A 24769-nucleotide genomic window follows, 5' to 3' on the forward strand; every position below is an offset into this window, starting at 1 on the left:
TAATTCTCAGATAATGATCTTGTTAATTCAGAAAAACAGAGCAGGTTCTTATTTTCTCATGGGAATGCAACATGCGTCGAGAGAACAAATCTTTTCTATCAGACGGAGACAAAGTAAAGATCAATGCTTATTCTCTGCTGGAATAAATCGCCGTTAACATCCTCAGAGTTTAAAAAAAAAACAACAGCAGTTTAAGAGTTAAATATAAGACAAGTTACGCTATTTATAAATGTTTTGATGCATATTGGTAACAGAAAGTTGCAGCTGCTCTACATAGTGGGTTAGCGGGGCCGTTAAGAGATGCTTGTCAGTGTTTTTTGGTTTGTGGTGGTTGACATGAGCAACCGAATGTTCGAGTGAAATCTGATAAGTGATCTGCACAAAATAAGTTTTTAGTGTGGCGCAATCTGCTCAAACTTTGTGTGTCCCAATCTGCAAATGGTGCACACTGACTCTAGAGAATTCTTAATTTACTGTTTTATAGACTTTAATAAGCAACATTTAGAACGCACTAAGCTCTACTTAAACAGACCTCTTTTGTAGCTTTGAGTGTTTTTTTTTTAAAACTGATGTTTACAAGGTCACAGATATATTTTGGAACTTTAGAAGAAACACATTTTCCCCCAGTGTCCACACTGTATATTTAACATCCCCGGTGTAGAATGCAATAATAGTTCAAACCTGTGTGAAAAGGGTCTCAATGTGCATGTAATAGAGGAGAGTTTGAATCCAGGGTGGATGAAGGAGGAGGGGGGAAGGGAGGGCACGGGGTCACAGAGAGGGAGAGGGGTAACTCAAATGGACCTTTGTCGCTCTGCATGTTCAGACTAAAATTAGCCTGTTTATGTGATTTGCAGCATTCCTACAGGCATAAACACGACCGCATGACAGGAGTCTGTGTCTCAGCGCGGTGCTGTGAGGAAAACCAATCAGGACCGAGCGCAAACAACTTTCTGCAGATGGATGAATTATTGTGGTTCATTCAATATCAGGCTCCTGACACCTCACACAAACATTTAAATCCAACAGTTATATCAGAGATAGATTCATGTTATTTCATTTGGCAAGTGTGTGGAGCAATAGTGTTAATTTGTTCTGACAGTTGGAAAACAACTTGTGTGCAATTACCAGTTATGACTTAAACAACACACAATGGATGAAGTGTACAGAACAAGGTCACCATATGTTTTTAATATACATCTAAAAATTATGATATTTAGAATGTGTAGGTGGAAAGATTGTCAAGACAGCCAAGGCTCTTGTTTTAACACTTGAGAAACCTCTGTCATACTGTTATTATTAGTCGTCTCCTCTGTGTCACACTTCACCAAGTTTGCAACACGAAATCACCTCCTCTTGCTTTTTTCAGACTCAGTACCTGTGACAACAGGACTGTACTTGTGGTCTTTGCGAGGGCCCTGCAGGATTCACAAAATATATGCAGGTTGCAAGCTAGAGGGATTCACTAATGAGACGATGTCAATCTTTGCAAAGCATGGCCCCAAACCAACCTGGCATGCATCCAGAGGATCAGATTGTATTATTGGTCTGAATTGTGAAATACATTTGAGACTGGTCTGTCTTGATTGGCCTGTTCTGGTTTTTCTCATAGATTATTATCAATGTCAACCAAATCAACTCACAAAAGAAAATAGCATTAATGACTGATTTTAAGTGCCACAAAACAACAAAACAAAACCACACACACACCATATGAACCACGTTACCATGGTAAGAGGTTGGTTTAAGCTGTTCACCAATGAGTTTGGCTTTTCTGTCCTCCAAAGCGAAGGCCACGTTTAGTTTTTAAACCTCAGCAGCATTTCTGAAGTGGCTCTCAGTTTTTCCTGTTTTAATTTGAGATCTTTGTTCAAATTCCAGAAACTTAGACTTTTTTTTTTTCTCTTTCTCTTATTGTGAGACTGTTTGTTCATACTTTTTTACAGTGAAACGACATTGTTACTGTTTAATTCTTCCAAAAACCGACTCTTTTGATGGGGTAAACATAGTTCAAACAAGTCCTAAATAACAGAATCCATTGCAACAAAGTCCCGTTTAAGATGGCGTAGAACTAAACTTCTTTGTGCATTTTCTGAACTCAAACATGCATCAGATATCTAAAGCTAAAGTCACAGGTCTCAGCTTGAGTTAAACATCGAGGAGTGTTTTTCACTGGCTCCGCTCATTTAAACCTTCCAGAAGTAGAGAGATACTCCTCAGCTATGTTCTCACATTTTACACACTCAAAGCCAGTAAATGAACACACAGATCAAACCGATAACTCACAGGTTTCACAGCGATAAACAAATGAGCAGGAAGCTTAAGCATTGGGGTATGAAGTCAGACGAGAAGTTTACCATCAGATATAAATATGCAAATAACAACAGAGGAAGTGACTGAAATCTGCATCATACAGCTGGTCACTGGGCTCGTATCGCTGCAGTTACTGTGAATGCACGTCACTTCAGACGAGTGCGAGTGTAGGAGTTTCCCACGCTGCCCCTCCGTCTGTCTATCTACTCTCCTCGAAGCAGGGCCAAGTGGGCATTTCCCACGTAGCGGTCCAGTCTGTGTTTATTTGTGTCAGAGGAGATGAGAAAAAAAAAAAAAAAAAGAGAGAGAGAAAGACTGAGCGATGCAAATTGGCCAAAAAAAAAAAAATGTTGCGTTGAATTCCTGCGAGTGCGGTTTTTTTTTTTGTTTTTTTTTTCCTCTACACACATGGTTGCCTTCACAGTGTTTGTGGTCGCTCTGTGATCTCCTTCAGAGCGTCTCTTAACCACAGGAGCACATTTAACACACTAACAGCCGTCTCTCTTTGATTCAGAGTGCTTCATAAATACCTTTTAGGCCTCGTCTACCTCTCCTCTTACCGGGATTTACTGAAGCAGGGGGACTGATAATGGCTTAATTCATGGAGTAATATGACCCTGGTTGCTTTCCCTTTCTTTGTCTTCATTTCCTTCTTACATAATGCTCTGCAGCCTGTCCAGACACACACACACACACACACACACACACACACACAGTGGATGCATAATGGGAGTTTTTGCTTGCTCTGGTTTTCTGCACATTTTGGTAAAGACACAGACTTGTTGTCTTCTTAATGATCCATTTTAAACCTGCCGTTCACTGGGCTCTTGGTGATCAGACTTTTATAGGAGTGATTTCCCTGCAGCCACACCAGCCTTTATAGCCAGCTATTTATAGTAAGTGTAAAAACTGCAGGCCCGTTACATATATAATAACACGGCGCGCTCACACTGCCTCAACGTGGCCTTAGATTTATGTGCTGGTCTGGAAACAGTCCTTGTTTGTCTGCACCTTTTTTTCAGAGGCGTCTCTGTCCCTTTTAGTGAGAGGATTTGTAATGATGGAGCAGGGATAGCTATGTGTTGTGTGTGTGTGTGTGTGTGTGTGTGTGTGTGTGTGTGTGTGTGTCAGGACTGGAGTCTTAAGAAGTGATGATTATGACTTGGCTGGCTGTGACCTTGTTTTTCTCTTTAAATGGCCCCCGCACAGTCCTAGTTAGGCCGCGCTCTGTGCCTGAGCGAGCGACTGTGGGATTACAAGCATCTGTGTGTGGAATCCGAGCAGAGCTGTTTGTGTCCGTCTCATGTACGTGCAGGTGTGTTGAAGCTCTGCAAAGCACAACTCGCAGTAATAACACTGACTATGAGAGGTATTCACTCGCAAAATAGATCTCTCCCACAGCACACCTGTGGCTCACGGTATCTCACCTTTTCCTTTTTATTGTGAGAAGCTTCTACTGCTTTTGTTACCTACATCCATTTATAGGATTCCTCAGAGACAAACACGTTTTTTTTTTTTCCCAGAGCTGTGTTAGGGTTATATATTTCCCAATCACAAGCCTGAACAGAAGAATTTATATCGGGTGTATTTATGTATAAAGTGATCTTCACTTCATTTTGTACCTGTGGTGTTACTTATACGTCAGCAGAACATTTCTAACGATGTTCAAAGTTACGTTTAGTCTACATGATGTCATCCTGTGATTGTAACTTCTGATTACCCAAAAGCTCACCGTCTTGAACTGCTTGTAACAAAACACTTCACAGAGAGCGCTGCAGGTGATGCCGCTAAAAGTAAAGTGGAACATCCGCTCCGTTAACGCTCCGTGTGTGTGGTCAAAGCATTGGCGAGCATCTGGACGAGAATGCTGCTAATAGTGAGAAAACACCTATTTCAAATTGTCTCCTGCAGCATGTACAGTTTTACATGCAGGAGACACAGACTGGATGCACAGTGGTCAGTTCTCTGATTTGCTTTGGTTCGCATAAAACAACGCAAGTGGCAGCTGATGCTTCAAGTCACTTGACTGGCAAATCCTGCAATGTGACGATTGCATGAGCACACATTATGCTGATATGCTAACAGCTCATAGGCTGCAGAGAAGAACGCTTGAAACCTGTAAGCCACTGGATATTTATTCATGGATGGAGTAATTGAGGTAAATTAATTGCATCTCATGCAATAACCATCAAGATTGAATGAACTGCTCCCATTCCAAAGCTGTGTGTGATGATTGAATCCTACCTGTGGGATTTGAAATGGTTTCATATTCCTTCTTTTACAAACTCGTAACAAGGAAGCAGAGCATAACTTACCTTAAAATGAGTCACCGTTATATTTAACTTCCGGAAAATGGAGAGCAAATGCAGGCAACACAATTTCCCTCTAATGACATCCCTGCTCCCATTGGGTCTGATCTAAGGACGAGTTAGTCATCTCTCTAAAGAGATTTCTGCATGACAGTGCGGATAACAATTCATTCTGTCAAAAATATTTAACTTGAACTTTTAAATCTGCTGACGCTGCGTCATGAAAACCAATCAGTGTTTAGATTTCCTGACTTCCTGAAAGGCATCAGAAATGTTTGACTTGACCTCCATTCAAGAATCAAGCATTTGAAAATTAAAGAGTCATTCATTCCTTAAAAATAACAAGGTTTTCTTTTTTGGGTTCATGCTGTTGAATTAAACCAGAGTAAAGACCCAGTGTGACTTTATATTTACTTTAAAATTGGTTTGTCATCTCGTAATAATTGGCTCGCAGTAATCAAAGATGGGCTTGTTGCACTTGCAAACAAATTGTGGAGAAAATAGATGTTTGTGCTTCATTTGTCAACCTCAGTGTGCTCATCTGCTGTTAATAATATGAAACAAATAAACCCCCAGAACCAAGGACAGACAGAGGAGAGGATTGAGATTGATGTAGGGTAAAAGAGGAAAAAAGTCACAAGTTAGCTACCAATCAGTAGACACACACGCTCACACACAAACACACACACGCTCACACACACGCTCACACTCTTGGTAGGCTATAGACATTCATGAAAGAGCTATTTTGATCGATCTGATAAATAGCATGGCCCAGAGAGTCTCATGTTTTAAATACGTTCATGTGGTGGGTAATTGCATGCAGCTGTGTGTGAACACAAGTTGGCTGTGTGTGTGTGTGTCTGTGTGTGTGTGTGTGTGTGTGTGTGTGTGTGTGTGTTTTACTGTGTCTGTGATTGGCAAGCAGAGGAAGAAAAAAAAAAACTAAACTTGTGAAAGGGAATGTATAATTTTGTTTAAAGTTAGAGACAGATGGCGAGGGTGAGAAAGTGACTTTGAGTCGGAGGCAGACAGATAGTGAACGCTGCATTCAGTAGCCGCAGGACACAAAGGTATTTGCATGGAAATAAGGTGCGAGTAATGAGCTGTCGCAATCAGGGAAGTTGCCAGAGAGACGGATGGGCCTAGAATGTGCCGGTCGTGGCCTAGAGGGATCCTTTGTTTCATCTCGCACATGAAAGATGTTGCTCTTCTGTATAGGATCGTAGAAACAGACACAGATGACTCATCATAGTTGCAGAAACAGAAAATGAATCTGCGTAATTTGTCTCAAGACAAGAAACACATGTAGCTTGCGCCGTGCTTGTTTCTCTTGTTGGATTTCCGTGGTTTGTCAAAGCGTCGCTCCAGCCTCGGCCATTTTTTCTTCTTCTTTTGTTTCCAATGCGAGTAAAAAGAAGTTGTTTAACATTTAAGGAGATATTCTTATTACAGTTTACAACAGAAGAGGAATACACTTACCCCCCCTTGGTGAGATAACCACTCCCCAACTCATTCTTTATATGTACTGAAGAAACAAATGTCAAGCTATTCCTGATGTACAGTAGGTCCTATGTCCCTTATTTCACACTCTAGTATATTAGAAAAAAGAGAAAATATGTTGATGACCCTCTGACCTATAGATGTAGCTATGTACTGACTAATCAATTATAACCCCCGCAGTTCCCCCTCGGGGGTCATCAAAGTTTCATTTCACCTCATTATTGGAAATAGCAGCATATATGAAGTACTTATGATCAATACTTGCTGCTGTGCTCTTTTGCACTACAACAAAAATAGATTAGTGGACCAGAAACAATATCCACTGCCACAGTGTTAGCCAACTGGAGTTTATTGTCTGGTGAGAAACAAAAGTCTTCTACAAATGCTGCCGGATATTTACAGTGTGTGTAAGGTCATGCTGAGTCAGCATTTTCTAGACGTGTGTGTGTGCTGTGATTACTTTAATCTTCAGTTCAATTACCGACTGAAATTCAGTTTTAACATGCAGCCCTCCCTTTTTAATTATTCAAAGGAGAGCGGCTCGGATAACTCTTGACTCGCTTGCCAAGAGTTGCAACACAAGATCAATACCACTCCCATATCTGACCATTAAATACGAGGCTGAAGCCAGAAGACACTCAGCATAGCTTAGCGTTATATCTTCATCGTCCTCGTCAATTTCATAATCAATATCATAAACCTGCTAATGCTAGAAGCTGTGTTTTGCTGTAATTTCAGCTAGTTAGCTCATTTTTTTGGAAGCTAACTAGTGAGTTTGCTTATTTTGTTGTCCTTTTAAGCTATCAGACTATTAGAAGTTGTTTTTGGCTCATACGCTAACAGGAAAATGTACAGCTGTGTTGTTTTTCTAAGCTAAAAGGCAAGTTGGAAGAGTTTAGTGTTAGCTAACAGACTATATTTGTTTTTTTGAGCTACCGTCATATCATTTATTTTTGCCAATGCCCTTGATAATTGATACATTTATTCCATCATAGGACGCTGCTAGCTTTTGCAACAAAAAAAAACCCAACAACAACATTTAGTGTTGTTGCCATTTCTCAGCTGCTGACAGAAGCTGATAAAAAGCCGTAGCTTAGGTTAATACCCCCCTTTTAAAGCTCTTTGCTCTTGAGCATTTCCAGCAGAACAGGGATTATTTTTCATGTTTCTTGGGAGAAAGTCAAACAAAAATCTATCTTGGCAAACGGGCCCAACACTTCAAATGGTTTTCTACACACTCACAGGTGGGATCAGTGCCCAGCGATATCTGAGCAGCTGCCCAGTTACTGTAACTCAGACTTACAATGTAAATACCTTCTATAAAACAAACACGTTGTTATTGGGTTTGTACATTTTCACCAACATCAGAACAAAAGCATGTAGGCTTATTTAGAACATAATGATAATTCATTTTAACTTGTGACTTGTTGGGATGCTTTAGATAAGTAACCAGGTATGTTTGGTGTAAAGTACTGTTGTTTTAGAAGTATAACACTTCAGAATCAAATATCTAATGAAAGTTGATTATAGGATTAACTAAGAATTGTCTACATTTTCTGTAGTTTTTTAGAATATTTAACACAATTATATTGTAAACAATATCTCCATCATTTTTTGTTCCAGCTTTGTGGCATTGCTTTTCTGTGTTTTCAAAGTAAAATAGGATGCTGGAGGATATGATTAGTCTGTGAAGCAATGTTTAATCCTGCAGTTTATCTAAGAAATACAAAATTACTGAATTTGGAGCCTGCCTTTCAGGCATCAGTATATGTCTGCAATTTCCTGAATTAATTGTCTCCTCACATTCAGGCGTGCGTCCCGGTGTGAGAACAAATGCTCACAATATCCCGACAAATCTTGCTCTCACCCCGGCGCAGTTGGAGTGTGTTTCAGTGTCTATTTGAGTCGTGTTTACCTGTGCTGGTTCTGCAGCGGCAGATGTGTGATCCTGCGGTCAGAGCACTTTGAATGGGATGCGGCAGTCCTGCTGACAGTCCTAATACAATCTCAGAGGGGGAGACGAGAGAAAGGCACATCTGTTCAGCACACGGACACATTTCACTATTCTCTGTCGTAAAAATACAAAAACTGTGTTGAACACCGTAATAGTTGTGTGAGTAGCAGAATGCTGCAGGGTACTGTTGATTCATCGCAGGACGGTTGCATGGCAGGTTAATAGACTGATGTGCAGATGGTCCTTTCCTTCCCTGTTTCTTTACAGGCATTTTAAACCAGTACGATACATGACTGTAAAAATAAATACACTAGTGTCTGAATGAATTAGGTCACTTTTTTAAATTTTTTATAATTTCCTTTTCAAATCCCAAATGCCCGCTGTAGTTTTATAGAATAAAAAAACAAGTTTCAAACAAGAGAAAAAACCTTGTTTGTGAGGTTTTTTTTCCACTTTCAAGTTCTTTAATATTCAAATTCGGTATTTGACATTTTTAATCAGAATATCCTCAATGTTTGACTTTCTGAATTTGACCTTTCTTTAAATTGTGGAGTTTTTTTTTTTAAATGTAAAGCCATTTAAATGTTGTGGTCAAGGCCTTTTATTCTGAAAGGAGCCTTGATTCTGTGGTTTGAAACATGATGAATAAATATTTCCTATCTTCATCATGTTCTGTTTGACATAACCCAGAACATTGATGGATTTTTATGTCTCGTGAGTTCAGTTAGGGGGGGCCCTTTTATTGTTTAGAAATTTTGGAGAACACAGAGAGAGAAAGACAGAAACAAGGAGAGCTCCTTGAATAAACTCAGACCTTCAATGAGCCCATATATAGACAAGGATCCCTGCTACTTAATGTTACACACACACATGCATGTAAACACACCACTGCCGCAGGATGGATGCTTTGTTCTTATCAGCACGGCCCTGGACACTGAACAGTAACATAAATGTTTAGTTTGCTACCAGGCTGAGCTGCTTCTTTGTTCCTTAAACACACCTCTGAGACCTGAGTCGAAACAAACACTGCTCTCCACACCTTCTCTGTTTGTCATCATAATGACTCCCTCCTCGATTTCTTTTTATCATGATTTCCATCACGGCTGCATGGCTAATTTCCTCGCGGCAGCCTGGATAATGAAGATCGACTTGGCGTGGCTGTAACTAACTTGATGAGTTGCCAGATGATATTTGGCCTGAATCGACTCGGAAAATCTCTGCACTCTGCGCTCTGTATTTGGAAGAAAAATAAGCTCGGTGTAAAAAATGCATTTGCCAAGTGGAATTGACCTCAGACGTAGAACTGAATTATGATGAAGACGGCAAACATTTGATCCAGTTTATAGAAGCAGACGTCTGACCTCAAGCTTCTCACAATCACTTCTGTTGCCACTTTATTCAGTGTGAGTTTTTTGGCAGGGGAAGTGAAGATTAAAGAGTATAGTTGAGCCGAGGGGCCGGTGGTTCAAATCCTCAGACTGCCCAGGGAATTCTGAAAGTAACAAAGAGCAAGAATTGCATCTTTTGCTCCAATAATGCATTTAACCTCCAATCCATCCATCTTTGAACTGCGCCGTTTACTGTAAGAGGGTCATATAGAGCTGAGTACAGCTGGCATCGGGTGAGGGGGGGGGGGGGGTGTGCACCCTGCGCAGGTCACCAGATAATCATTGTTCATAAAATGAGAGAAGCTCACTTCTCTACATGAGGAAATGCACATCTCACTTTGCAACAAGCGTTGTTTCAGTATCGATTAAGGGGGGGCAGAAGAACTTTGTAGCTTCAGGCACTGGGAAGACAATGAAATTATGAATAAGGAAATCCAGTTTGGCTAAGCTTCAGAGTAGTTTAAAGTGCACTTGCATGTGATTGATGGGCCAACGTGATTCCTTAAGCGGTTAAGTTGCGTCCTGTTGCAGCAAGAATTGATCTTGGTTAAACTTTTGAACCGTGCTGCCAATGGTTTGCTACCAACCGAAGGACCAAAGTTTAGTGCTGTTGTGGGTCTTTAAGTTTTTATAGAATTGCGAAAACAACTTTTGTCCTTACAGCTCAAGGTAAGGTCTTTAAATGACTTGTTTTGTTAGACCGTCAGAGCAAAAAGAGACACTTTAGAAGCTGTAACCAAGAATGATCTGGCCATTTTAGTTGTGATATCCGTGCTATTTGTATATCCGTCCATCATGTTTGTGTAACTAACACCTCACGCCTCAGTTTGGGTTGAATCCAGTTCTCTCCCATACAATGAAGACTTCTCAGCTTCCATCACAACGGTCTGAACTGTGGATCTTGGATACACTTCTCCTCACTAGATTTAAAGTATAAATACATCAGTTCTTCCCCCTCAGCTCTATAGATTACTTATCCCCTTCAGATCGAGATCCTGAGCTGACGCTTCCCCTTCCTTAGTGCTACAGATCGGAGCTCAGTCGATGCTCTGCCGGATGGATTTGTGGCTGCCTGTTGTTAAGTGGAGATCTAAGACTTTCTGTCACTTACTTACTGTGAGGAGAATTGCCTGAGGAAGACCCACACACAGTTCATACACACACTTAGAGATTGTTTTGTAGCTCTCACGATTGTGACTGATTGGAAAGGCTGCAGTGTAAATCGATAGAGGCAGCGGACGGAGCAGACTGCGGGCATTTCTACACCTCCGCCTCTCTCGCTCTCTCCGTTTGATTGAAGCGAGAGGAAGGAATGTTGTCCTTCTGCATCCCTGTCTCGTTCTCTCTCTGTCCATCCATCTTACTTTATTGTTATGTCCAGCAGTTTGAAATGCTTTGCCATTTAAACAGACTTGTTTCTTTCTCTTTTAGTACTTATGTTGTGCAGAATCACCACTTATATTGTTTTAAGTGATAAAAATCGGACAAATGGACTGAAATACCAATTATTTAAAATCCCAATTGGAATGATAACACATCAGTGATATACAAAGTAATTCAAAAATACAATGATAATATTGACAAGGGTAAAAATGTGCCATTTCTCCATTTAAGGTAGTAAGACAAGCCTGAAATAGTCCTTCCTCATACCTGATCTGTTCTCATCTTTGCCTTTTTAGCTGCTTAAACTAGCGTTAGCTGCACAGGCAGACAGCCGCTTCAAAGCTCTGCACCAGAGCTGTTAAGGCTGATAAGATCAGAATGATGATATGAGGAGATTAGGTTCATCGGAGAATTCAAAACGCATTTCAATGTCATTTCAGTGTCATTTACAACTGGGACTAGAACATGCTGTGGAGGTCTTTCTACACAGTCAGCTTTGGTAAAAGGTTAAACATGTTAATGTTGAAATTAAGCCTTGGGGACTTTCAGGTTTTTGCATGTTTATAGTCATCTGTACTAGAGAAACGCTTATTGTGGAGAGGTCACTGGGGAGGGGGGGAGGGGGGGGGGGGGGGGGTATGCATATAAATGTACTGTAAACCTTTGTCATGCCTCTTAGAAAGAGCTGCCGTGTGGATGTGGATTCTGTGTTCAGACGGGCTGGTGCAGAACATGAGCAGTCATTTCAGGACAGACGAGGGATGTTTCCGTCTCTATTTAAGGAGGTGGGCTGAGAGACAAACTGCCAGATTGTTTAAGACTTGGAACTTGACAGAGTGCGTAAGTGGAAAGTGTATTCAGCTGTCTTCAGACGCTGGTATCATCTGGCTGTCTCTTCCTCTAACTGTCTCTTTTTTTTTTTTTTTTTTTAATGTTGTTTTCTTCCGTTTATTTTGACGTGCTGTACGATAAGAATTTTGTCGCATTAGATATGTTTCCTCTGCTGCTTTCATCTCTTTTCCTTCCTCTGGCCAACCCTACGCCCTCTCATCCTGTTCAGATGACATGTCAGCTTGTAACAGAGTTCAAAGGTCTCTCTGTGCAGTGTGTGCCACAAGGCAAGAGGACATTTTTCTTCCTGACTTAACACCTCTGCTTTTCCTTAAGTTTGGTTAGTTAAAGCCTTTCAGACGGGTGTGTAATTGCCGATGAGTGCCACAGTTAAGTGTGAGCACTGTTTTCCCAATGTGAAGCAGTGGGATAGTAAATGAGTCCAAGACAAAATGCAGGGCATTAGTCTTCCTCTGTGTCCAGGGATAACCAGCCCATTCATTACTGCAGCCACTTCAGCGTTATCACACTGACCTGAATGCAGATCCAACGAGGGTCTGAGATGTTCAAAATAACTCAGTTTAGCATCCAGACCTGCGTTTAGATGGACAGTTTCAACTCAGAACACCAAACAGACCCTTAAAAACACGTCCAATAAATTTACAGTCCAATGCATAATCACATTTTTATAAATGTCCCCACTGTCTGACCCTTTATGTGCTTCCTGAGGCTCTTCCTCTCCAGACATGTTACCAACCCTCAGGACAACCAAACGATCAATAAACTCACTAAATCCCAGCAGGGAGTAGTGCAGCTATTGATTACTTATGTCTTGTTTTAATTATTGGTGAGTGCAGATAAAAGAGAGGGGTCAGCCGTTCTGTGTGTGTGTGTGTGTGTGTGTGTGTGTGTGTGTGTGTTTGAACTGCCCCCCCCCTCCATGTTCTGTCGTGCACTAAAGGTCGGTTTGACCCCGAGATAAATTACTTCCTGCGATGGGCGAGGTGGCCTCCTGACCTGCTTGAAGTATCAGTTGATGTTTGTTCCTATGGGGGGCGTTTGTCACCGACTGAGTGGGTGTTTTGTATATTCATTCACACACACAGTCTGCATATTTGTTCTGATGCATTCATGCGGTCTGTATTTGTTTTTACGTGTTTATACAGTGAGCTGAGCCTCTGCATATTTAAGGATTCAATGCTTCACATTTTCTTCACCACAACAAACACTTTTTGTCATATTGCAAGTGTGAGTCATGCTTAGAGCAGCAATTTTCAAATCTTTACAGAAATATTACTGAGCATCAAAAAGGCTTTTTTGGAAAATCCCCTTTTCAATCATTAATTCAGAAGATTGATTCTATTGTAATGCTTGTACTCTGATGTAGTCTAGCAGCTGGCTAACATAGCTAAGAACAAATAGTACAAACAAGGGAAAAGATCAACAAATACAACAAATATGAGCAACAACATTGAAGTTCTTTGGGGTAATTGTCCATTCTATACAGTGTATATCTATACAGTGCTTTTATTCTTAAAGGTCCCATATTCTTCTTTTTCTGGTTTTATATGCTCTTTAGTTTGTTTTCCAAGTGTCCTGTGCATGTTTAGGCACATCTATGTGCAAAAATTCAAAGTCCGAGGAAACGCGGCTTCTCCTACGTCCTCCTGTTAGCTGTAGCATTAGCCGCATGTAACACTCGGTTCTAGCCCCCCTCGATAAAAATTTGTCAGTCCGACGTCGTTGTCAGTGTGATATCACTGATCCAAGCCCATTGGCTCATTGTGGCCCAGCAGCTCATGTTGAAATTTCCGAGACGCGTGCTGAGCAACTGACCAATAACGACAGAGCGGATCGGCAGACCAATCAGAGCAGACTTGGCCCACGTGGGGTCTAACAGTGTGGGCTCAACAGAGTGTAGCTGACGGACTCAGAGCGTAGAGGGAGCAAGGAGGAGCAGTACAAGAAAACAGACACTTTTTTTTTACTTTAGCTATTGTGAACGTACAAAAGTAGATAGATAAATTAAATATATGAACCCCAAGAAGGGCATAATATGGGCTCTTTAAGCTAGCAGCTTAGTACACAGACTACAAACAAGTGTTAAGAATAACAATTTAGCATTTTCTTTCGGCTATTAAATTGGTGTGATCATCCACTTAAGGCAGTATCCTACTTGGATGTCTCGCTTAAGTGTGTGTGTGTGTTTTGAAAGTGTTTAGTTATAAGTAGAGCTGATTTGCAAGTTGGATGCAGTCCAGTGCTGGGGGGATACCACGGCGTATTCAAATGAACACAATATTGCTAACGAGGAGGTTTCTAGAGGCGAGCTGCTGTTGTGGGAAATATGCGAAAAAACATATGAGCCAATTTTACAAGAATCGGCTCAGCAAATGAGGGATTTGCCAGACACTGATGAGGAGGCAGAGATCACAGAGTAACACTTCAGCGAGTAGATTTGCATTTCTTTTGTGTGTTTTGTGCGCTTAGTTATATTTGTCATACTTCTCCCCTGCATCAGCCATACTGTGCTGTGGATTTAACCATCAGTGTAATTGGTGTTGAAATGAAGCAGCAGGAGTGACAGATCTGAAATGGGGTGAGATGGCGGGAGGGAAAGAGGAAACACGTCTCGTTGAAAGCAGTGCTCAATTGCCTGTTGAGTTGTGTAGGTGTGAACTTTTTTCATGATGTCGTGGGAATATGAAGTGGAAATTGGATTTCGGTGGTGTTGGGGGTCCGTGGTTACTACAGGAAATCCCCAGCTTGTGTAAAGGGGTTTGTTATATAATGCTGGTGTACTGTGGGTTTTCACCATAGAGTCAGACTGTATGAAACATGGATGTAATCTCAAGTCACCCATTGGTGTTTAAAGTACATTTTTGAAGCCCAACGAAGGTAATAAAGAATAAAATAAAAAATCCTCTGTAAATGTAAAAACACACATTTATTTTCAGGGTATATAGTTGGATAAAAGAAGAATAAAAAAGAAAGCAGCTGATGGGAAAAGTAAGAGGACAGAGAAGAAGACAGGGAGGCAGCTTCTCACTTAATTGGTCTTTGGAGAGCTCACACACACCTGGCACTATAATTGTCTCACCGTGGATGAACCTGTTACACAGTACACACACAAATACACTTAAACACACATTTCACATAAACCTTATCCCATGCCTGCACACCTGCTGTAGATATTGGTGTGTAAAGCAGAATATCCATGCCCTAAAGCATCATGGGAGATTGACTGTCTCTGTGTGAGCCGGGTCAAAACATCAAAGGTTAGCTCTAAAGAAAAATGAATGTGTGACCGTGTGTGTGTGTGTGTGTGTGTGTGTGTGTGTGTGTGTGTGTGTCCATTGTCCTATAGCCTGTATGAGTGAGTGTTCTTATGCAACAGTACTCTTTGTGCTCAGGTATCTCTTCTGCCTCTTGCTCAAAACAGGATATGAAGAGAGTCCACTTCCCATCAGCGCTGATAGCAAACATTGTTCACCTCATATTGGTTCCCATTTTTTGATTTCCCGTGAAGTTATTGCTGTTGTTGAGTGTCTGAAGGAAAAGCCTTCAACTTTCCGTTAAGTGAGTGAAGTTGAACAGGCTGTGTTTGGATTCAGTCGACTTAACATCTCTCTCTCCACACACACACACACACACACACACACACACACACACACACACACACACACACACACAAAAAAAAAAATCCCTTCAAAAGAGAATCCAGGACTACAAAGGTTTTCCCCAACTCCTTTCGTTCTTCTCCCTTTGAAGACAATTCTCCGCTTTGATGCAGCCTGAACTTTGCCGCAGCGCGATGCCGACTGTAATAACCATGGTGAGAGCCATCAAATGAAGGCTTTCATTCAGAAACACAAATGAGAAGTTTGCATCAGTAATTAGACTTTTTTTTTTTTAGAACTTAAAAGAGGTTACCGGTGCATTTGTTGACCCATAAATACAGCAAAAAAAAAAAAAAGTGTTCTTAAGAGTTAGGGAGTAATATCAGCTCCTGTTTGATAAGAAAATCTGTTTTAAATAGCTTAAGGTATAATGTGTTTGAAATTGGAAGAAAGACAGAGGCCTTAACCTCCTCTTTTTGAGCCTCAAAGACTAAATCTGCTATTTGGAGATATTCAGCCTTGTAGAAACTTAAAAATGTTTTTGTGTGGTTTTCTATAATATAAGTAAGGAGTATCGTATCACAAGGTAACACAGGATCCATTATGTCGATATGACGCGGTACCATATAGGGCATGATGCGATATGATTTTGATATTATGATACAATGTGGCATGACGCTACACCTGTAACGTCTCTGTAAAACGAAACGATTTATGATGCATGCATAACGTTTATATCATGAAACAAATAATTGATTTGTTACGAGACTTCCACATAATGACTCATCACGATATCGTCTTATTGTAACCACGTAAGTCAGACCAACAACATATTGACATATCAATACTTTGCTCTGCCTCCAATTCAAATCAAAGTGTTCACTTCAAAGGAAACTTTTCTATCATCCTAGAGAGACTTGTTTTCTGTAATCCGATATAAGATCAGTCAGAGTGCGGCGAGTCAGTGGGTTACGCTGCAGTAAAGTGATGTAAAGGCAGGGAGAAGCCGTCGTAGTGTAATTGAAGAAAGGTTCAAACAGAGGGCAGCCTCGCACTGCCTGCTGGCAAGCCTTCCATGGTGTTTGACCTCTTTAACCTTTTAGCACTTCAAAAAAAAAAAGAAGTGTGTGTTCCTCAGGTAGAAAAGTCAGAGACAGAAGAGGAGTGAGACTAAATGTTAAAGCTTGATTTAGAATCCTGAGATGCAAAATTAATGACATATTTCATAATGCTGAGATAGAGGTTGTGTCAAAGAACAACCGACCTATCAAACTTTAATAATAAGTGAACGCTACTGCAGCTTGAGTTTCACAGAAACCTACATACACAACAGCTTAGGCAGCTTTTCTCCCCGGAGCTTCCCTTCACTGCAGCTCCCGAGGTTAATTAGTTAGAACGCTGTCTGCATATTTGACGAATTCAGCAAGACTCCGCGTTCCTGCAGCAGCACCTCTTCTTCATTATCTAATCTCAGGATGCCCACTAATTCTATTTCGACGCTGTCTCTGAAAGCGCAGAAAACAACAAAGAAGAGATATGGCACAGGACTGTGTGTGGGAACTTTAGAGGTTGAACATGGCGGAGCAGAAATGAAGGGCTGTGATAAGAAAATCATGTCCAGTTGAGAAGTGAATCACAGAGAACACACTGATTGTTGTGTAATGTGTGCTTTTAGTTTTTCTTAAAGGTACAGTGTCCTTTTTTTTTTAGAAGAAGAAATATGGCATCAATGTGTATCTGTAGTGTAACTTTGCAATGGTGAATATGAAGGTGAATATAGTGCACAACAGAGAAGTCAGGCCCTATTGGAATATTAAAGGACAAGTGTGGGCATATAAAACTATGATATAGTATATTTAAATGAAAAAATACCAAATGTGGTGACTATAACTTCACTGATCACCAGAATCTCATCATAAAAATCTCTTGAATTTGATTGACGTCTGCTGTACATGTTGTTGGTCTAACAAACATGTATGAATTGATTATAAATTATTAAATTCTCATGACTCTAAAGGGTTACAGATGACTTGGACTGATCAGTATTTTTAATTCGATGTATTGCTTCTTAAACACATTCTAGATGTTGGATTCTTGTGTATATCTGCTCCTCGTTTTTAGATATTGCATGTTTAAAGGAGCAATATGTAACTCTGACACCTAGTGTATAAAATGGGTCCTGCAGTCCAAATTTCAAAACAAGTCAGGTAATTCACCAAATAGGAGGTTTATAGAAGTGCATTATTCACTCTGTTGTTTTTCTCAGGAGTTAGGGAAATCAAAAAAACATCAACAGCTGGCAGGAGGCACTGCCAAGGTCAGTTGCTGTTAAAGTTGAATAAATGTTCTCTTAAGTTTTCAAGACGGCATTGAAGCAAACATTTAAAGAGAGAGAGAGAATCAATTCATCTCGAAAGGGGCATAAAAACCAAAACATGGGCTAAAATAGGCTAAAAGGCTGTTTTGAATTCCACATGTTTTATCACCTTTCTTTGTGTCGGTATCTCCCTTCACTTTAACCTTGTAGAGATTAATTAAGCTTTAAGTATTTGTAAAATTATTTACAACAAAACAAAGACTTCATGAGATTCTTACTCCTGAAAGCAAACACCCGACAACATGCTGACTCAGTGTCGTGTCACCCACTGGGGACGCCCTCGTTTGTGTCACTAAAAAACACATCTGTAACAGCAAAAGAAAACACAACACCTTGTCCAGCTCCGGCCATCACAGCGAGGCTTACACACACAGAGCACAAGGTTTACACACTCCCTCATATATTTGTTTGTGCAGTTTTTTTTTTTTTTTTTTAACGGAGGTTCTTCAGCTGGGTGTGTGACTGCTGTGTTTGTGCATTAATGCGCTGCATTGGTGGGTGTTTGGGAGAGGTGGATTGTGTTGAGAGCTGCTCACATGAGAGACTCTTTGTACAGCAAGTACTTAATGAATTGGTGTACAGATTAGTTGTGTGAGGGCGAACAGCACCGGTACATACATATGTGTGTGTGTGTGTGTGTGTGTGTGTGTGTGGGTGTGTATATCGATGTGTGTTCAAGGTTGGGTTTGACCAATGAAAAGCTATCAGATATAGAAAACAGCTTACGGTTGTGTTGGGAACATTGGCTCTATTTCCAGCCATGTAGTTTAAAGTGATTAATGACGGATTGAATTTGAAACACTTAGTGAAAAGGAAACATTTTGCTTACACATTGAATAATACAGCGGCTGTGCAATGCTTGTTTAAAGTAGATAGATGTAGTTAGTAAGTTTAAACCCCAAAAAACAGTTATAAGAAAAACAAATTCTGACTTGTTTTGGAAGCTAAACTCATTCGATCCATTAGACTGCAAAAAAAACCACACGTTTTCAAAATGTATTGGCCTGTGACTGAGGTTTTATTTTCATGTGATATTAGCGGTGTTATAAGTCGACTTGCTTGTGTAGGCAGCCGAAAAACATCTCCTCGACAAACGTTTCACCACAGCAGATGATTCATCTCTGTTATTCCATTATTAGCTTAGCTTAGCAGAAAGACTGCAGCAATCCTAACCTCTCTAATGATGACAATTGACCTGCCAATCAGTGAATTATGAATGAGATCATTTACTATACTTCAGAGCCAGTTTTGCTGTTTCCACCTGTTTTGAGACTTTCTGCTAAGCTAAGCTAAACCTGCCATTAAACCTATTGTAAGAGAGCAAGAAGTGTATTTCCTACTCATGCATATGTAAGGCCGGCGATATAGCTGCTGTTCAATCTTGTGTTTGCATACACAGTCAACAGCGTCATAAATACTCGACTATGCGCTACACGTATTACTAGATGTTACCTCTAGAGGGCAGCAGAGATCTCAGGCCGTGTACAACTACCCGACGTGTGGGGTGTGAACGACAAACATGGCGACACTCGAGCAGATTACCTTTTATGTTGAAGCGGAAATCAGAACCAGATCAGCTCAGGCGACTGATGACCAGCGGACACGTCACACCATCAGCTCCCTCCAATATTTTCCTCCGTGCACAGGGGTTAACGGTTTCAGAGTTACATCGGTTATGTAATGACTCTTTCCTGATGTCAGGAATGAGCTATAACTTCTCACTTACAACCACTTAGAAAACAGTGAACAATAAATATTCCTTCTTTATGTTGTGCAGCACATTAACAGACTTAATGAAGGAGTTTTGTTGCAGCTTAGGGGCTCTTTTGTATTTATGTATAAATAACTGCTTCAAATTGTTTGTGGTTTGTATTACATAAAGCTTTATAACTGTATTAGTCAGTAAAAGAGAAGAGTTTGTTGAACATAAATAGTTTTACGGTGGCGATTTGCTGAAATCAAATCAACCCCAAAGTACTCAACAGTGTAGTGGAAGCTGGCAATCATTTCTCTCCTCGACTTTTCTCTACTTCTGCCTCCATTATATTTCTATTTGCTGCTTTCTGTAGTCCACCTCTCCCCTCACCCTCTGCCAGTCTGCTCCTTTTAACAAACCACTCCCACCGGTTCTATAGGTCAGCGCTGAAAGGGGTCAGCAGCAGTGCGGTGTGATCGATATGAACACACACATTCACACACACACACACACCCACTGTGTGAGGAAATCAGCTGACCCAATAGAAACACACTTGTGCTGTGTCTCATGCTCTCTGTATTTACGTTAGTTTTTCTCTATTATTTTTTGTAGCTGTTTGTAATAAAGTACTTCTGGTTTAATAATACCTCATTTACTTTTAGTGAAAACGTAACTCTAAGAACTGAATTGGTGCATGCAGGGCCATCAGTCTTTTAGTGCAGCATAAACCTGAACACTGAAAATGCTTCCTTTGCTACCACAGACTTGTTCTATTGATCTCTGTGCATTGTATTTGTGTGTTTGTGTCTGTGTGTGTGTGCGCAGCCAGACCGTATACCAATAGAGAATCAGCTCGGTGTGTTGGTGTGCACGCGCCCGCAGCACAACAACACTGACCTTGATCATTGTGTGGATTTCTGTCACACTCGCTGAATGTTCTGCTGCCTCTGTAATCCTTAACGCTTTTTCAGGCAGCTTCAGCATCTGTCTTTCAAAGAGGGAATGTTCACCTTCAGGCAAAATATCTGTCATTAAAGGGACAAAGAGGTTGAGGTGCAATGTTTGTTACAATACATTAAAACAAATATGTATAACTCTTAATTTCCCTATAAGAGAAAAAAACACACATTCAAGCAAATTGCATACAGGTGCAGGACAAAAGATGAACTGCAGAAAAAAAGAGAAAGCACTGAACAGTGTGCAGACCTTTCTCTTTTTTTTCTTCAGTTTATTCATTTTCCTCTTACAAATGCAATCCACGACTTAAATTAAACACAAGTAAAAATCACAACGTATTCCCCTTTAGGACTTCATTTCCCAGGATGCCTTTGTCAGAAGGGAGCATCTGTAAAGCCGATTTAAATATCAAGACTCTTGACATCAGAAAGTGCTGTATTTGGTCATGATGACTACTTTCTAAAAGAAGCTATTTAAGTAGCTGCTGGAACATTTTTCAACACGTGAACCCGACTTCAGACTGGAATTTACCTAATTAGTACTTTTCTCTGACGCTTATGTAGGAGTTCATGTGAAACAGAGAGGTCATATAATTATAACCATGGGAAAACCCTGACCTCTATTTGTATTTGTGTGTGTGTGTTTATTGAGTATGTAAATGTGCATTCTGGTTGTCCTGATGGGATTGGGGTTTTGTGTGGTTTTATTTACATGCGGTGTTGCGACCGTACACTTCCTCTTTCTTTACCGACATGATGAAATAGGACGTTAATGCTTCTGGTTGGAATCCCCAAATGAGAAATTATACTCCTCGCCTCAGGACACAAATAGATTAAAGAAATATTGTTTTGTGTGAGGACATGCAGGCAAAGAAACAAATGAAATATTCTTAAAGGGAGAAAACAAACAAACAACCAAAGACCAGCCTAATCTTCTTAAAAGAGCTCTAAACCCAATTTTACACGGGTTTGAGCTGTTTCTTCCACATAAAGCACCTCACATAATGAGTCCATTACTTCAGAGCAGGTGTTTATTTGCTGCTGGGATTATGAACTGTGTTATTTCTACTAAACAAAGATCACAGGAAAAAGCTACAAAGAGAAAATCTGCAACAACAACAACAAAAAAAATGCTCAAAACTACATTTTCTGAAAAAGACGTACTGAGCCCACAGTTGGTTCATTCCTTTACAAATGGCTTCTAATTGGTTGGATGTGGTGTGTCATATCCTGTGTCTAATGCTGCGTTCATGTGCTCCTCGGATGGTCCCGGTCGGTTTCCGAGATGGGAAGTCGTTCTTCCGACTTCAGTGTGTTCACGTCATTTCAGTTCAGGAAGTTAAAAAAACAGCGTGGATGCTACGAAGAAGATGCGTGGAACGCCACTGTTACAAGTTATATTTGAGCAAAAAGTTGATGTGCAAGACGTGCACTAGTAAAAAGTATCCTAACATAAACAAAACATATATTGCACCCACTTGTGATGACAATTATGACGTCAAGTCGGGCACCTGATTCTTTCCCGAGTTTCCGCGTTGTTGCTCTGACTTGAGCAGGCCTTCATGTCCATTTTACGACTCAGAAACTCCTTTTTTTTTCCCGATGTTTTCCGACAGCACGTGAATGCGCCGTGAAAACCGAACAGGTGCCAACAGATAACGAAGAAAACCAACTCAAACAAATAGACGGAATTAAGGCGATCTCGTCAGCGTCATGTTTTGTGACTTGGAAAGCACTCCAAAAAAAATGTGTTTGACAATATCTCAGAAGCAACACTTCAATAATCCTGTCAACAGCACTCAGACAGGGCGTCAAGCAGCATGTAGAGAAAACAGCAGACACTTCAGCACTGACAGGTGATGAGCGAGTAGCTGGTGCCATGCAGAGTGTGTGTGTGTGTATTAATTCTGATGTGTGTCTCTCGTTTCCTCTCCAGCATGTGGAAAGGCCTGAATGTCAACTGCACAGACAGCTCAGGATACACACCTTTACATCATGCGTCTCTCAACGGACACAGGTAAGACTTCACACGAGTGTTTGTGTCTTTCTATGGTGAAGTGTTTTTTTTTAAGAATGCTGCACAGTTCAACACAATCTGAAGATGTTTGTGTTTGCATAATGTAAACATGCTATGTATTCCCAAAGCCCCGAGTTTAATTTACATTCCAATACTGCCGTACTTATTACAGCTACTTACTTGTGGGCGGCAGTAGCTCAGTCTGTAGGGACCTAACCCCCACAAGCTCAGGAGCGCTCGCTGTGGGCAGCCCCCTCACTCTGAAACCTCTCCATTAGTGCATGTCCATAGGATCCTGTTTGTGCATGTGTGTGTATTTCAGCCTATGTTTGTGTAGCATGTTAACTAGACAGAGTGTAAAAATGAAACGCCCAGTGATTGGACCCTCCATGGATATGATTTAAATCAGTAGTAGTAGCACTGTAGTTACACTGCAAATGCTTTCACATCATGGCAGTTCACGTCGTTCCAGGGTCATGAGTCATGACACAAAATAAAAAAAAAATGCAAAGTTTTCTATTAAAGTGATTCTCGTGGAAGCCCTGTGTGTCTTTGCATCTGCCCAGAGCTAACAGCGCAGCTCCCTCTCTCCACCTGGGCCGGCCCGAGAGATCCGTTACACGGGTGTGGATTAGCTGCAAGCCTGACCGCTATCCCTGTATGGCGGAACCGAAGGATTAGAACTGTGTTTTGGGGGCAATTATGTGGATTTTCCTCCTTCAGATCAACTCTGTGGAGAGGGGCGATGGGAGGGAGAGAAAGTGAAAATGAGGGCGCCAACAAAGAGCTGCAGAGGAGTGATTTAACGTTTAGGTGGGGAAGTAACAAGGGAACTGGCAATTAAGATATAGATAGAAGAAACTCGGCTATGGGCTGTGCTGCTTGTAGAGATTTGTTATTCAGGCTGGGCTTTTTCAGAGTATTTTTTAATCATGTGGAGTTTTTATCAATTTAAAAAAAAAAGAAAAAAAGAAGAAGCCTTTTTGAAATGCACGTTGACTTCCATTCCAATCACTTGAATATTGGTATATTTGACCCTGAGATCCTCCCAGCACAGCTGCCACTTAAACCGCGGTGAGTTATATAAAATGAAATAAATGATTAATTAACAAAGCATTTCATTAAGCGTCTCCTGTGAGAGGCTTTGCCCTTCTCTCTCTCTGCCGCTGTTTCCACTCCTGACATTTCAAATGCAAATGAAGCACTTCACCTTTCCTCTTCACAGAGAGAGGTGGCAACTCGAGCTGGAGTCTTCCTCACACGAAGCAGGATCTCTGACATTAAGACTGAGCTGCACCTAAACGGACAGCGACATCCAGATTCGTAGCTTTATCTAGCTGTAAAGTGGGGATTACTTTATTAAGAGGAAGCAATTGTGTCAATTTGTGATTTTCGCCGACTGTGGCTGCTACTGGATCGGCGGCTGTGCTGGTTCTTCACTGACTGTCACACTGCAGCTCCATCCATGACCTAAGCCTGGTTTAGTTTGCATGCTTTAAGTGGGTGTCAGCTTGTTGCCAAATCAGCAATCACAAAAGTAAGCAGGACACCGACAAGGACTAATGAAGATAAATTGTACAGCACACACCTTCTTTCAAATAATAGAACCATCTCAATCTCACATTAACAAGCTTGTTGTCATATAAAGAACTGTTTTAATGTGTTGTTCCAGAGTGAAAAATACATAATTTCTAAAGCAAGATGAAAATGTTTTCGTTTGTTTGTTTAAGACAAATGTGAATAATGTGTTTTTTTTTTTTATGTTTCCCTTCACAGGGATGTGGTTCTGAAGCTGCTCCAGTTTGAGGCGTCCACAAATGTAGCTGACAGCAAAGGATGCTTCCCGCTGCACTTGGCCGCCTGGAAGGGAGACGTGGACATTGTCCGCATCCTCATCCACCACGGACCCTCGCACTGCCGAGTCAACCAACAGGTAAACAGCCGAATCCCGTCATCAATGTATCCTCTCAAAAAACCTCCACGAGGCCACAAACATCCAGTCTTGACGCGGTTTTCAAGTATTATCAAGACGAGCAAAGGAGGCTCAGTCGTTGACGAGGCCGTCGGTCAACCTCAGTTGTGCCTCCTTGATGAAACATGCCTGCTCTGTCCGGGGTAGAGAGGTGGTTTTATCATGGGCCTTATTTGTTTTTAAAGCAACACCAAGAGGGAGCTCCAGTGGGCTTTCTGCTTCTGGCCTTGACTTTGGACTTTGCTCTCTTCAGCGCTATCGTTTCAGTATTAGTGCATGGGCTACCTTCCAGGATCACAAACATTTCATAAATCCATCCATTGTCTCTGTTACTTTGGATTCCTGAGCCCCCTCTCACATTTTAAATGGTCACTCGTGAATGAAACATACCCCTCTCCCTGTGTGCTCTAAATGTTCTCGCAGCAGACAGCTCTCATCAGTTGAATTAAACTT

At 41.0% G+C, this 24769-nt stretch overlaps 1 protein-coding gene across 2 annotated transcripts in view; it reads left to right on the top strand.

Annotated features, from left to right (window-relative positions):
- Positions 1–24769, top strand: part of anks1b (ankyrin repeat and sterile alpha motif domain containing 1B) — a 195320-nt gene that overhangs the window by 31285 nt on the left and 139266 nt on the right. For both annotated transcript variants that reach the window (XM_061029792.1, XM_061029793.1), the window contains exons 2-3: positions 22264–22344; positions 24121–24277. In XM_061029792.1, the coding sequence (XP_060885775.1) occupies positions 22264–22344; positions 24121–24277 (238 nt within the window). The remainder of the gene's footprint in view (positions 1–22263; positions 22345–24120; positions 24278–24769) is intronic.

This window comes from Labrus mixtus, chromosome 22 (assembly GCF_963584025.1).
Source record: "Labrus mixtus chromosome 22, fLabMix1.1, whole genome shotgun sequence".
Taxonomy (NCBI): domain Eukaryota; kingdom Metazoa; phylum Chordata; class Actinopteri; order Labriformes; family Labridae; genus Labrus; species Labrus mixtus.